The 12626-nt window shown below is 37.8% G+C and overlaps 1 protein-coding gene across 2 annotated transcripts in view; it reads left to right on the top strand.

The window, feature by feature from the left end:
• Positions 1-3809, top strand: part of antxr1a (ANTXR cell adhesion molecule 1a) — a 39275-nt gene extending 35466 nt beyond the window's left edge. For both annotated transcript variants that reach the window (XM_053624274.1, XM_053624275.1), the window contains exon 18: positions 1429-3809. In XM_053624274.1, the coding sequence (XP_053480249.1) occupies positions 1429-1803 (375 nt within the window). In that variant the 3' untranslated portion in view covers positions 1804-3809. The remainder of the gene's footprint in view (positions 1-1428) is intronic.
• The last annotated feature ends 8817 nt before the right edge of the window (positions 3810-12626 follow it).

The raw sequence follows: 12626 nt of genomic DNA, 5'->3' as shown, positions 1-12626 counted from the left end.
TCGGGGAAATCAACAAGCCACCTCTTCCTCTCAGCGTGATTAAAACCAAGCTTAGGTCTGGTTTTTCAGTGTAATTAGTGTCAGCAGCGCAGCAGGAGGCTCTGCTCCAGACCCATACACTCTTGTAGCTTTAGGCTAACAACAAAATCTCAGTGTGCGCTGCTGTTATATCACCATTTTGGACTCGGCGTTTAAACGTGAAGTGTGAATGGCAAACGCCCTGCGAGAGTGCTGGCAGTGCACATGAAGTCACTTGGTTCAGAGGATTTGGGATTTTAAATCCAAATAAAAATGAACGTGTGGCAGGTTTTCCTGAGGTAAAAATAAATAAATAAATGAAACTATTTGGCAGAACCTTATTCACCTTTATTGTGAAATTGCATCATATAAAAATCAAGTGATAAACAACCTGAACGGTTTTAGAGGTTAAAAAACAAAACAAAAACTAAACTAAACAACAATTTCCAATACCCAGCTTGCATAAATGTGCATAGCTTTTTATAACTGGGAATGTGGCAGTGTCCCTATGGGATTTTCCTGCCGTAACATCCTATTGGAAAGGCCATGGGCAGCAAAGAGCTTACAAAGTAGGTACGGGATGTCATTGTTGAAAATATCAATCAGGAGAGGGTTACAAAAAAATTTCCAAGGCATTGGATATACCATGGGACACTGTAAAGGCAATAATCAGTAAGTATGGTGCAACAGTGGCATTACTACATTTTTTTTTTCCTCATCCAAAGTTGATGAGAAGATCAGGAGAAAACTGATCAGAGAGGCTGTCACGAGGCCTACAGCAACATTGCAAGAATTTCTTTACTTGCGATTTCTGGCAAGTACTGGTTGCTCCCTACACGTGACAACAATTTTCCCAAATTCTTCACGTCTGGGCTATGGGTAGGGTGGCAAGACGAAAGCCTTTTTTTAAAACCCCCAAAAAAATCACATCCAAACCTGACAGGTTTGAAAGCAACAAAATGCACCCAATCTCCTTAAACCATGTGGAATCATCTTTTATGGTTTGATGAGACCAAAGTTGAACTTTTTTGGCGTAATACCAAAGATCTGTTTTGCGCAAGAAGAACACCGTCCCCACGGTGACGCATCAAGGTGGCAGCATCATACTCTGGGGCTGTTTTTCTTCAGCTGGAACTGGGGCTTTAATCAGGGTGGAGGGAATAACGAATAGCTCCAAATACCAGTCAATGTTTGGCACAAAACCTTAAGGCTTCTCCTAAAACACTTCAGACGAAGAGGAATTCATGTCGGTGAAAGGTTTCCTACATTAACCATAAGACCGTTACCATAAGACAGCAATGCAGCAGCACTTTAGTCCACTTTAGTTTGTCCAGCTTATTTGTGCCTCATGAAAATTTTGTGGAATTGTATTCGTTAATGGAATGAAACACTTCTCACATTTTCTTACAGGGTCGCTGTATGAACATCACACGCCTTAAGTCAAGCTCGTCTCCGCATTATCCAGCGTACAATCACCACACGCCGATCTACACCCCCCAGCAGAGCTGCACCACTCCTCCTCCTCCTCCCCAGAGTCAGCTGCCCCCTCCACCCTGCAGCCCAACATCCTCTCTTCCTCCTCTCTCCATCACTCCGTCTCCACCCATCACTCCTCCTCCATCATACACCCCTCCGTCAGCCTGGTCCTCGTCGTCCGCTCCCGTTTTCTTTGATTCACCTTCTCCTCCATCCTCACCCACAGGACCGCTGCCTCCTCCCCCACTGGCCCCACCTCCATGCCGAGCCCCTCCTCCTGACCGCCCTCCACCACGCCCTTCCCTCTAGGGCTTTGGAGGTGAGTGGAGAAGTGGAATCAGGAAATCAGTGGGAGACGCGAGTCTCTCTCCTTTAACCTTCTTGTTGTCTAGCTGTGTGGCCTTTGACAATAAAAAACTTAATGACTGGTCCACCAGTGGGAACAAACACAAGAGAACAGACTACGTCTTCAATTTCAGCTACAAAACGACAGGAACCACAGCACAGACTAAAACAATATTATAGACCACACTGAACACCACACACAAGTCTTTAAAGCAGGCTTTCACAATGGACCACTACTATTTAACCCCATGTGTCCAAAAGACAGGATGGACATTCCTCTGAAGCCATTTTCAATGCAAAATAAATAGATAAATAAATGGACTAGTGAATGTTCCATATACAGAATCTATTTAATGGGAAAAGTTGCAATATGTGCACATTTGTTCATTCGTACAACTAATACGCATTTATGAAGCATTTTTTTTTAATTTTTTTTTTTATAAGAAGAACCATATACAAATGAAACAGAATCCAGTCTCTAAATCTACTCGAGAAACTTCTCTGCGAATCCTGAGCGCCAACTGCCCAAGGAAGCATGTAGATAACGTGTATTAAAACTCTCAAGCCCTGATCGACTCAGATCCATAAAAACAAGTACTAACTGGTGTAATCTGACAGTGATTAGTGGGTAATTCTTTTACAAAGAATATTCAGGCAAATATGTTATGATGCAATGACACAGACACACGTGTGTGCTCTGTTAATAAGGAATTTGTGTTAAAAAAAAAAAATTTAAAAAAAGCTGCAACAAATTTAACACCTGCTCTTCGGTGGTATTACTTTGCACATACGTTTGCTGTTTATTAGGTAGAACGCAAAAAAATGGTGTTATTTTGGTGAGGTTCTATCAAGTTTGGACATTTTTACACACAAACGTCGAGTAAACCAGGCGCTCGGGCATTCAGTATTAATATCCACGCCCATATTTGACAGTGTTAATGTAACGTTCTTTGATATTGTAGGTTTAGGCTCATTGTTGTATGAATTTTTTTTTTTTTTTTTTTTTTTAAAACGTTCACTTCTTTTCCTCACATTATTCAATGTTGGGTATTTGCTTGTGAAATAGTCTTTTCAGTCCAAGAATATTGGAATATTACGTGCTGGGGTTTATTTCTTAGCATATCAGTGCACAATCCACATTTGTTAAGACGTACAAGTGCACAACCACCTTATCACACTTTTATACATGCATTATGTATAAATATATGTACCCCTTGCCTTTTTTTCCCCTGTGTGTTTTGATGTAAGGTCATGTGATCAAATATTTGTTCTTTATTTGTTTCCTTAACTGAGTCCTCATTTAAGTCTTTGTTAGAATACAGTAAGCTTTCTAACTGCCCTTAATATCCATTTTCCTTCAGAAAATGGACGGGAATCCTCGTTTCTTACCAACAAGACCGGTTCCAGCTAAAAATGTGTTTGAATGACGTGTTTGTTTTTGCTCTGTACCTGTTGTATATACTTCGCGTCACTGTGTTATGATCTGCTGTTCTGCGTTTTCAGATTTTCGGCTTTACTTTCAGCATATTCGGCTCCTAAATTATTACAAAACGTGTTATGATGTCTAACGTAGGACTGTGTACACAAATCACTGTCTGATACACAAATATGAGGACAGCAGAGGTTTTGGCATTTTGCTCCTTTTTTTAAAAAAAAAACAAACTTTTGTTCTGTATCATTGACTAAACTAGTGATAAATAAGAGCTTGCTTTGTTCTTTGTGTTTCGAGCGCTGTGGTTGAATTTAAAGAGGATGGAAATGGAAACCTCATATCGGCGAGCGGAAAGGACGGGATTATTTTCTCGGAAATGGCAGACGGACAGAAGTACGTCTCTTTTAACTTTGCAGGGACACAAATACTGAAAATGTATCAGCTGGTAAATTTGTGTAGGTGTATATATACTGTATATGCATTAGTACATGTGCTTGTATGTGTGTTTCTCTTTTTATAAATGCATTTGATAAACTGGTCTAGCAGTTTTATTGAATTCTTTTCTTCCATCGCTCAGAGATAGCTCTACAAACATACCTCATGCACAGCCCAAAAAAAAAAGAAAAAAAAAAAGGTATCTGTTAGACAAACAAAGCTGGATACCTTTGGGATTTGGCCTTACTTAGCTCAGGTTCTGTCGTTGTTTGAGGTTTTATTTATTTTTTTTGTGAACGGCCGAGCCAGAAGTATGACCTCAGCTCCAGCAGTGCAGTGGCAGCCCTTGGGATCCTGCTTTCTGTTCAGGAAGGATTGAATGAACTTTTGGAGGCCTTTTCTGCAGCTGATGTCAGTCCACTCCCTCACACAAATCGGATTACGCAATATTCCAGCCAGCTCCCAAAGTCCCACAAAATCTGTGACTACACTGCTTAGATTTAACGTTGTCCATACCGACACTGCTAACCCCAATTTGTAACACATGCTAACCAAAAGCACCACGCTGCAACGATAACTAGGGGTATAACACAAAGCCTGTATCTGTATCTGTTAATTCTCCATATATGCAATTGGATTTACACCCAAAGTGGGCGTGGCCTAAATCAGATTTCAAATTAAATATAAACTTTACCGATATGCCCCTGGAAACACTTAGGGGTGGGGGGGGCGCGAGACATTAACAAAAAACGTGACACGGGTGCAGACAGTCATGTGACGTGATCCTTTGAGGTGTAGTGGCTGGTAGTCAAGGCTCAAGCTTCAGCATAACCATGACACTTGCGATACTTTCAAATGAATTTAGCTGCTTAGATTTCCCAAAATATAAACAAGCTAGAAGAAAATGACAGCACGGCACGGCACAGCACAGCTTTATGGTTTTCTTCGCATATGTCCCAGATTGTTGGGAAGAAGGGGCCAGAGTTTAGGGTCCGCCATGGTATGGCGCCACTGGACACTGGAGCAGATACAGTATGGTTAAGGACCTTGCTTGGCGGAGATGGGGCTTAAACCAGTACGCTTCTGATCAGTAACCCAGAGCCTTAACTGTTGAGTCACGACTGGCCAAGCTAGTAGATTAATTTAAAACCCTGTGACCCTGACCAGGCTTTTTTGCTCGTTTGTTTCGTCTTTTTGTTCTGCAACATACATGTCTTGCACAACATTTTTGTTGCATCATGATGCACACCTCTAGTCTCAACCAGATGCCCTGTGAACCTTTCTGGAAAGTTTTCTCAAAATAAATGAATGATGTGCCACCTATATATATATATTTTTTTATCTTTATTTGAACTGGTTTAAAACACATGATCTGTCCATTCCAAATACTCAGTTACATCCCTAACACAAACAAATCCAAATAAGTCAAGCTCCAGACTAAAACCTCAGACCCACCAGAACAATCAAAACTCAACCACACTCAGTCTCACCAGTCTGACTTCATTTCCTCAGGATATCACGAGATGTTGCTCACAAAAATGTTCATGCATTGCCAAGAGAGGGAAAAAAAATGAGCTAAGTATTAAGAATACAAACATGTCCAATAAAGGGAACGTTAAAAATGATGTCTCAGAATCTTTTACGAGTGTCCGAGACTAAAGCCAAAGACTAAAGTTTCACAAAAGTTATCATGATAACTCTGAGAGAGAGAGAGAGAGAGAGAGAGAGAGAGAGAGAGAGAGAGTTCAGTTGAAAGCTCACACAACCATTGCTCATTGAATGCTTTCGTGAACCTCAGTCCAGATCTTTCAGTCAGCTTCAGCTGATTTCACAACTTGTTCCAACGTTTCCCCAAAATTCCACACAGATGTTGACGTGAACATTCACAGAACCGCAGCAGGTGCTTTTAACATGTTATTACACTGATTCTGCCTGCATAAGACCCTCTATAGCATTGTTTACAAATCCTGCCTGCTTTTACGCTCGAACAGATTTGACTCAACATTTCAGCCCATTAGGAAGCACTTTATGAGCTAGACGTGTGTTTCTGAGTCAGAAAATGGACTAAATGAGCACAACAAAGAGCCTACACCAGCCTGCAAAAATTAAAACGACTTACACTGGGAGTTGTAAATGCATGAGTCTTTGGAAGACTTTGCATCAGTTCAGTATCCTCCACATGATTCACTGCAATAAATGAAAATGTACAAAAACAAACAAACAAACAAACAAACAAACCCTGCAAATTTCACCACAGTCCATTTGGTCAGAAGAAAGAAAGAAAGAAAGAGCGAAAGAGAGGAAGAAAGAAAGAAAGAAAGAAAGAAAGAAAGAAAATGGGAATAATCTAGCTAAGAAAGAAAGAAATAAAATGGGAATAATCTAGCTAAGAAAGAAAGAAAGAAAGAAAGAAAATGGGAATAATCTAGTTAAGAAAGAAAGAAAGAAAGAAGGAAAGAAAGAAAATGGGAATAATCTAGTTAAGAAAGAAAGAAAGAAAATGGGAATAATCTAGTTAAGAAAGAAAGAAAGAAAGAAAGAAAGAAAGAAAGAAAGAAAATGGGAATAATCTAGCTAAGAAAGAAAGAAATAAAATGGGAATAATCTAGCTAAGAAAGAAAGAAAGAAAGAAAGAAAATGGGAATAATCTAGTTAAGAAAGAAAGAAAGAAAGAAGGAAAGAAAGAAAATGGGAATAATCTAGTTAAGAAAGAAAGAAAGAAAATGGGAATAATCTAGTTAAGAAAGAAAGAAAGAAAGAAAGAAAGAAAGAAAATGGGAATAATCTAGTTAAGAAAGAAAGAAAGAAAGAAAGAAAGAAGGAAAGAAAGAAAGAAAATGGGAATAATCTAGTTAAGAAAGAAAGAAAGAAAGAAAATGGGAATAATCTAGTTAAGAAAGAAAGAAAGAAAGAAAGAAGGAAAGAAAGAAAGAAAATGGGAATAATCTAGTTAAGAAAGAAAGAAAGAGAAAGAAAATGGGAATAATCTAGTTAAGAAAGAAAGAAAGAAAGAAAATGGGAATAATCTAGTTAAGAAAGAAAGAAAGAAAGAGGGAATAATCTAGTTAAGAAAGAAAGAAAGAAAGAAAGAAAGAAAGAAGAAAAGAAAATGGGAATAATCTAGCTAAGAAAGAAAGAAAATGGGAATAAATCTAGTTAAGAAAGAAAGAAAGAAAGAATGAAAATGGGAATAATCTAGCTAAGAAAGAAAAAGAAAGAAAGAAAGAAAATGGGAATAATCTAGCTAAGAAAGAAAGAAAGAAAATGGGAATAAATCTAGTTAAGAAAGAAAGAAAGAAAGAAAGAAAGAAAATGGGAATAATCTAGCTAAGAAAGAAAGAAAGAAAATGGGAATAAATCTAGTTAAGAAAGAAAGAAAGAAAGAATGAAAATGGGAATAATCTAGCTAAGAAAGAAAGAAAGAAAATGGGAATAAATCTAGTTAAGAAAGAAAGAAAGAAATAATGAAAATGGGAATAATCTAGCTAAGAAAGAAAGAAAGAAAGAAAGAAAATGGGAATAATCTAGCTAAGAAAGAAAGAAAGAAAATGGGAATAAATCTAGTTAAGAAAGAAAGAAAGAAAGAAAGAAAATGGGAATAATCTAGCTAAGAAAGAAAGAAAGAAAGAAAGAAAATGGGAATAATCTAGCTAAGAAAGAAAGAAAGAAAGAAAGAAAGAAAGAAAGAAAATGGGAATAATCCAATTAAGAAAGAAAGAAAGAAAGAAAATGGGAATAATCTAGTTAAGAAAGAAAGAAAGAAAGAAAGAAAGAAAATGGGAATAATCTAGTTAAGAAAGAAAGAAAGAAAGAAAGAAAATGGGAATAATCTAGTTAAGAAAGAAAGAAAGAAAGAAAGAAAATGGGAATAAATCTAGTTAAGAAAGAAAGAAAGAAAGAAAGAAAGAAAATGGGAATAATCTAGCTAAGAAAGAAAGAAAGAAAATGGGAATAAATATAGTTAAGAAAGAAAGAAAGAAAGAATGAAAATGGGAATAATCTAGCTAAGAAAGAAAGAAAGAAAATGGGAATAAATCTAGTTAAGAAAGAAAGAAAGAAATAATGAAAATGGGAATAATCTAGCTAAGAAAGAAAGAAAGAAAGAAAGAAAATGGGAATAATCTAGCTAAGAAAGAAAGAAAGAAAATGGGAATAAATCTAGTTAAGAAAGAAAGAAAGAAAGAAAGAAAATGGGAATAATCTAGCTAAGAAAGAAAGAAAGAAAGAAAGAAAGAAAGAAAGAAAGAAAATGGGAATAATCCAATTAAGAAAGAAAGAAAGAAAGAAAATGGGAATAATCTAGTTAAGAAAGAAAGAAAGAAAGAAAGAAAGAAAATGGGAATAATCTAGTTAAGAAAGAAAGAAAGAAAGAAAGAAAATGGGAATAATCTAGTTAAGAAAGAAAGAAAGAAAGAAAGAAAATGGGAATAATCTAGTTAAGAAAGAAAGAAAGAAAGAAAATGGGAATAATCTAGTTAGAAAGAAAGAAAGAAAAAAAGAAAATGGGAATAATCTAGTTAAGAAAGAAAGAAAGAAAGAAAGAAAATGGGAATAATCTAGTTAAGAAAGAAAGAAAGAAAGAAAAAAAGAAAATGGGAATAATCTAGTTAAGAAAGAAAGAAAGAAAGAAAGAAAGAAAATGGGAATAATCTAGTTAAGAAAGAAAGAAAGAAAGAAAATGGGAATAATCTAGTTAGAAAGAAAGAAAGAAAAAAAGAAAATGGGAATAATCTAGTTAAGAAAGAAAGAAAGAAAGAAAGAAAGAAAATGGGAATAATCTAGTTAAGAAAGAAAGAAAGAAAGAAAATGGGAATAATCTAGTTAGAAAGAAAGAAAGAAAAAAAGAAAATGGGAATAATCTAGTTAAGAAAGAAAGAAAGAAAGAAAGAAAATGGGAATAATCTAGCTAAGAAAGAAAGAAAGAAAGAAAATGGGAATAATCTAGCCAAGAAAGAAAGAAAGAAAGAAAGAAAGAAGCTGAGGCAGAGATACCTGTATATATGTGTATGTGTACATTATTTGCAGTGATGAGAAACAGAATAATCCCATATCCACTGTGTATTTTAAACCCTGAGGTTTCCTGCAGGTCCACAGGCATGTTCTGGGGTTCTGGTGTAAAGTGGTGTAGAAGTATTTTTACGACTCACCCTGTAAGTCCGTGTAGAGCAAATTCACAAGCGTGTAATGTACTGGCAACTGACCAAAATTCCTTTTAAAGACAAGGCTAAAAAGAACTGTACATGACATCACAGAACAATAAGCCACTCGGTGAAAAGTTTTAAAGTATCCTCATAATATGTCCTCAAGTATCAAAACTAGATGTAGGTTTTATACGATTAAACAGCGCTCGACGGAGACTTTACGCGAGAGCGCTAACGTAGCTGACATGAGCTAACGACAGCATTACCGAGAGGGTGCAGAAGATGTTTGCACTATAAAAACGGAGTACATAATGTATAAATATGAACAAAAAACACGTATGTATTCTCAAACATAAACAAAGCTACGGTTACAAAATGAAATTAAAGGGGTGGGGGGGGGTTACTTTGCCAGCTTCGAGACGTCTACGGTAAGAAGTGATTAGGGTTTTGTAACAGAAGATCCCGAACGAATGTAATGATTAAAAAGTTACATTTGGCATTAAATAAATCTCTATTTGCTGTTAATTTTCCTAGCGCGTTTTTCGTTGCAGTCGATGATGTCTTCCTCTGTGTAATGTTCTAGAAATGTCATCTTTTGTTCTGACAGTTACAGCAGCCATGTGGTTGTCTGGGTTTTTTCTCCAAACCTCTCCTTCGTTGATCCAAATTTCAGCTGACTACAACATAAATGTGCCTGTCATCGAACTGTCACATCAGTCAATTTTCTGCGAAAAATCCAGGCTGGACTGGAAAAATACATTTAAATAAAAAAAAAACCCACAAACTTTTTGAGTCGCGCAACAATGAGCGTCGAACCCTCTGAACTCTGGATGAAAAACGCCAGCGTTACGGTGAAATGCAGCTGTTCTCCACACTGGACACTATTAACACGAAGACATGTGGCGGTATTAGCTTTGTACATCACGATCACTGACACGCGCTCAAAAAGCGTTTAATGATTCCTTGAATAATTAAGGTTTCTTTAATAAAAGTGTTCTATTTGGAAATATTCAGTTGTAGGATTTGGCATGAAAATATATCGGTTCCAACCAAAGAACTCTTTCTGAGCGTACAGGCATTATATTGTAACTGGATTCTTAAGTTTCAGCCTCAAACGTCCATGGGATTCTTGCCTAGTGAGCAAAACTGTGGGATTGATACATATGAGGTTGCCTTCAAACTTGTCAAACAGAAGGAACCACAGAAGACAGTTGTCCTTTTTGCTGCCTTCCAAATTGGACAGTCTAGAAGGTGGCAGCCTTCTCCTGAATAAAAGCCCAATGATGATCCCTCTGGGTTGCCATGCTGGTGCGGCACGTAGCATTGCTGCCTTTCATCTGGGATCTCCAGTTTTCTCAACACCTCCCAAATACATGTCAATAGGTGGATTGGCTCCGCTAAACTCGCCCATAGGTGTGACAGTGAGGTATTTCCACCTCGTGCTCAGTCTTCCCAGGATAGGCTACGGATCCGGTGTGACGCTGACCAGGATGAAGTGCTTACTAAACTAAAAACGAAACTAAATTACACCCTGGATTGGACGCTAGTCTATCGTCGAGTATCACAAAAATAAAATTTTTCAAAATCAAACCCCTGACGCTGGAGCGGTGATGCGCTAAAATCAAATCAAATTAAACCGGCTGTGCAACCGTGACGGTTTAGGTTTCCTCTTATACCGTCCAATCACGTTTAGGGAAATGCCCTTTGCACTTCATGAACGTAAAGACCATGGATTTTCACAGGAATCCATGTTCACTCAATGATTTCTCACGAGTAAATTTCACGGAAGCCACAAGGGTATAAATGGAGTACGGTAAGAATTTTCCATCCATTCATTTCATTTCATTCAAGTCCTGATAATAACGATCTACATTTTGAACATGTACTACACCAATCAGCCATAGCATTAAATCCACCTGCCTGATATTGTGCAAGTCCCTTTTGTGCCACCAAAACAGCTCTGATCCTTCAAGGCATGGACACAAGACCTCTGAAGGTGTGCTGTGGTATCGGGTTAAAAAGACGTTCGGAGCGGATCCTTTAAGTCCTGTAAGTTGTGAGGAGGGGCCTTCGTGGATCCGACTTGTTTGTCCGGCAGATCCCACGCATGCTCGATCGATACACTGTTCTGAAATTTCTTTAAGATCATCACGAAGTTTATTCTTGAGAGTTCCAAGGGCTCATCTTAAAAATATGGGCCCATGCCTTTGGAATGCTTTTGCCTTTATCAATTAGGTCTTGTCCAGCTCTTGTCAACAAAAGACCCACCTGTTTTTCCCCGCTTATGAGCAATTGTAATTTAATGTCCAGTATCATTTTTTGATGTTATTTTTACTCATCTGAATTCTTCCTACTATTTATTATATGTTGCCTACTTTTGTACAGCACTTTGGTCAACTTTTGTTGTTTTTATATGTGCAATATAAATAAGTTTTGATTGATTGATTGATTCCATCACAGTCAGGCTAGGCTTCGCTCCCCACGTGCATCAGTGAGCTTTAGTCGCCCATGACCCTGTCTCTGGTTCACTGATCCTCCTTCCTTGGACCACTTCTGGTAGATACTAACCATCGCATACACTAACCATCGCATATTTGGGAACACACAAAAAGACCTGATGTTTTGGAGATGCTCTGATCCAGTCATCTAGCCATCACTATTTGGTCCTCGTCAAAGTCGATCAGATTTTTACGCTTGCCTATTTTTCCTGCTTCCAACTCAGAACTGTCTAGAATGTCTTCACATGCTATATTTGTTTTAATATTTCCCTTTACTGGAGCGAAGAGGCGTAAACATGTTCCAGTATGACGGTGCCCCTGTGCACAGAGCGAGGTTTATGAAGATATGGTTTGCCAAAGTTGGAATGGAAGAACTCGAGTGTCCTGCACAGAGCCCTGACCTCTAGAAACCCCTTTAGAATGAACAGAAACCCTGGCCTCCTCACCCGACATCAGTGCCTGACCTCTGGAATACTCTTGTGGCTGAAAGGGCTCCAAAATCTAGTGGAAAGAAAAGTGAAGGTTATTATTATATAACAGCAAAGGAACTAAATCTGGAATGGCATATTCAACAAGGTGTCCCTGATCAGGTGTCCACAGGTACGTTTGGCCATATAGTGTATTTCGTATATTACCTAACTGAATATAAGCATATTCCTCGTGATGTAACAGATCACACTACTACAGTATGTGAGCTTTCTGAATATTATGAATCATCTCTTGGAATGAGAAGGCTAAATATATGTCCTCATCAGCGATTAATGTTAAAATAAATAAAACAAACGAGACCGTGCAAGACTAATCAATGCTGTGGAAAAGCTGTCAGCAGTCTCCGCAACACGAGTTAACTGAAATGATTGATTCAGAGTTGGCAGTTATAGTCCAGTTTCTGCAATACAGGACTGTCAATTTCTCGATGTTTGCACGGCTGTCAAAATGTTAGACTGAAGATGGCCTTTAAGTGCTTCGTTTGAGTATGGCATGGCGACTAGCTTAAGAAACTCAAGCTTTTTAGGACAATAACAACAAGAACAAAGATGGAGGTTTATTGGCTTTGAAAAGCATTTTACTGAGGAACGGTGTGTAATGGGTGCAAGCATTGGGAATCCAGCAGGAAACAGTGCCTTATGCTACTGCTAAAAAAAATAAAATAAAAATAGGCTTAATGTTCTAAAAGGTTGGAAAACAAGTGCTATTTTTTCCTGCCATCACGTGTAAAATGACCTGCTGAGCATCAAGTAAACAATTCGTCAAAGTCTAGGCAAGCTTACAAGCTGTTCC

Source organism: Ictalurus furcatus, chromosome 5 (genome assembly GCF_023375685.1).
Source record: "Ictalurus furcatus strain D&B chromosome 5, Billie_1.0, whole genome shotgun sequence".
In the NCBI taxonomy this organism is placed as follows: Eukaryota; Metazoa; Chordata; class Actinopteri; order Siluriformes; family Ictaluridae; genus Ictalurus; species Ictalurus furcatus.
Note: the sequence above shows the minus strand (reverse complement) of the source record. Positions and strands in the feature narration are given on the sequence as shown.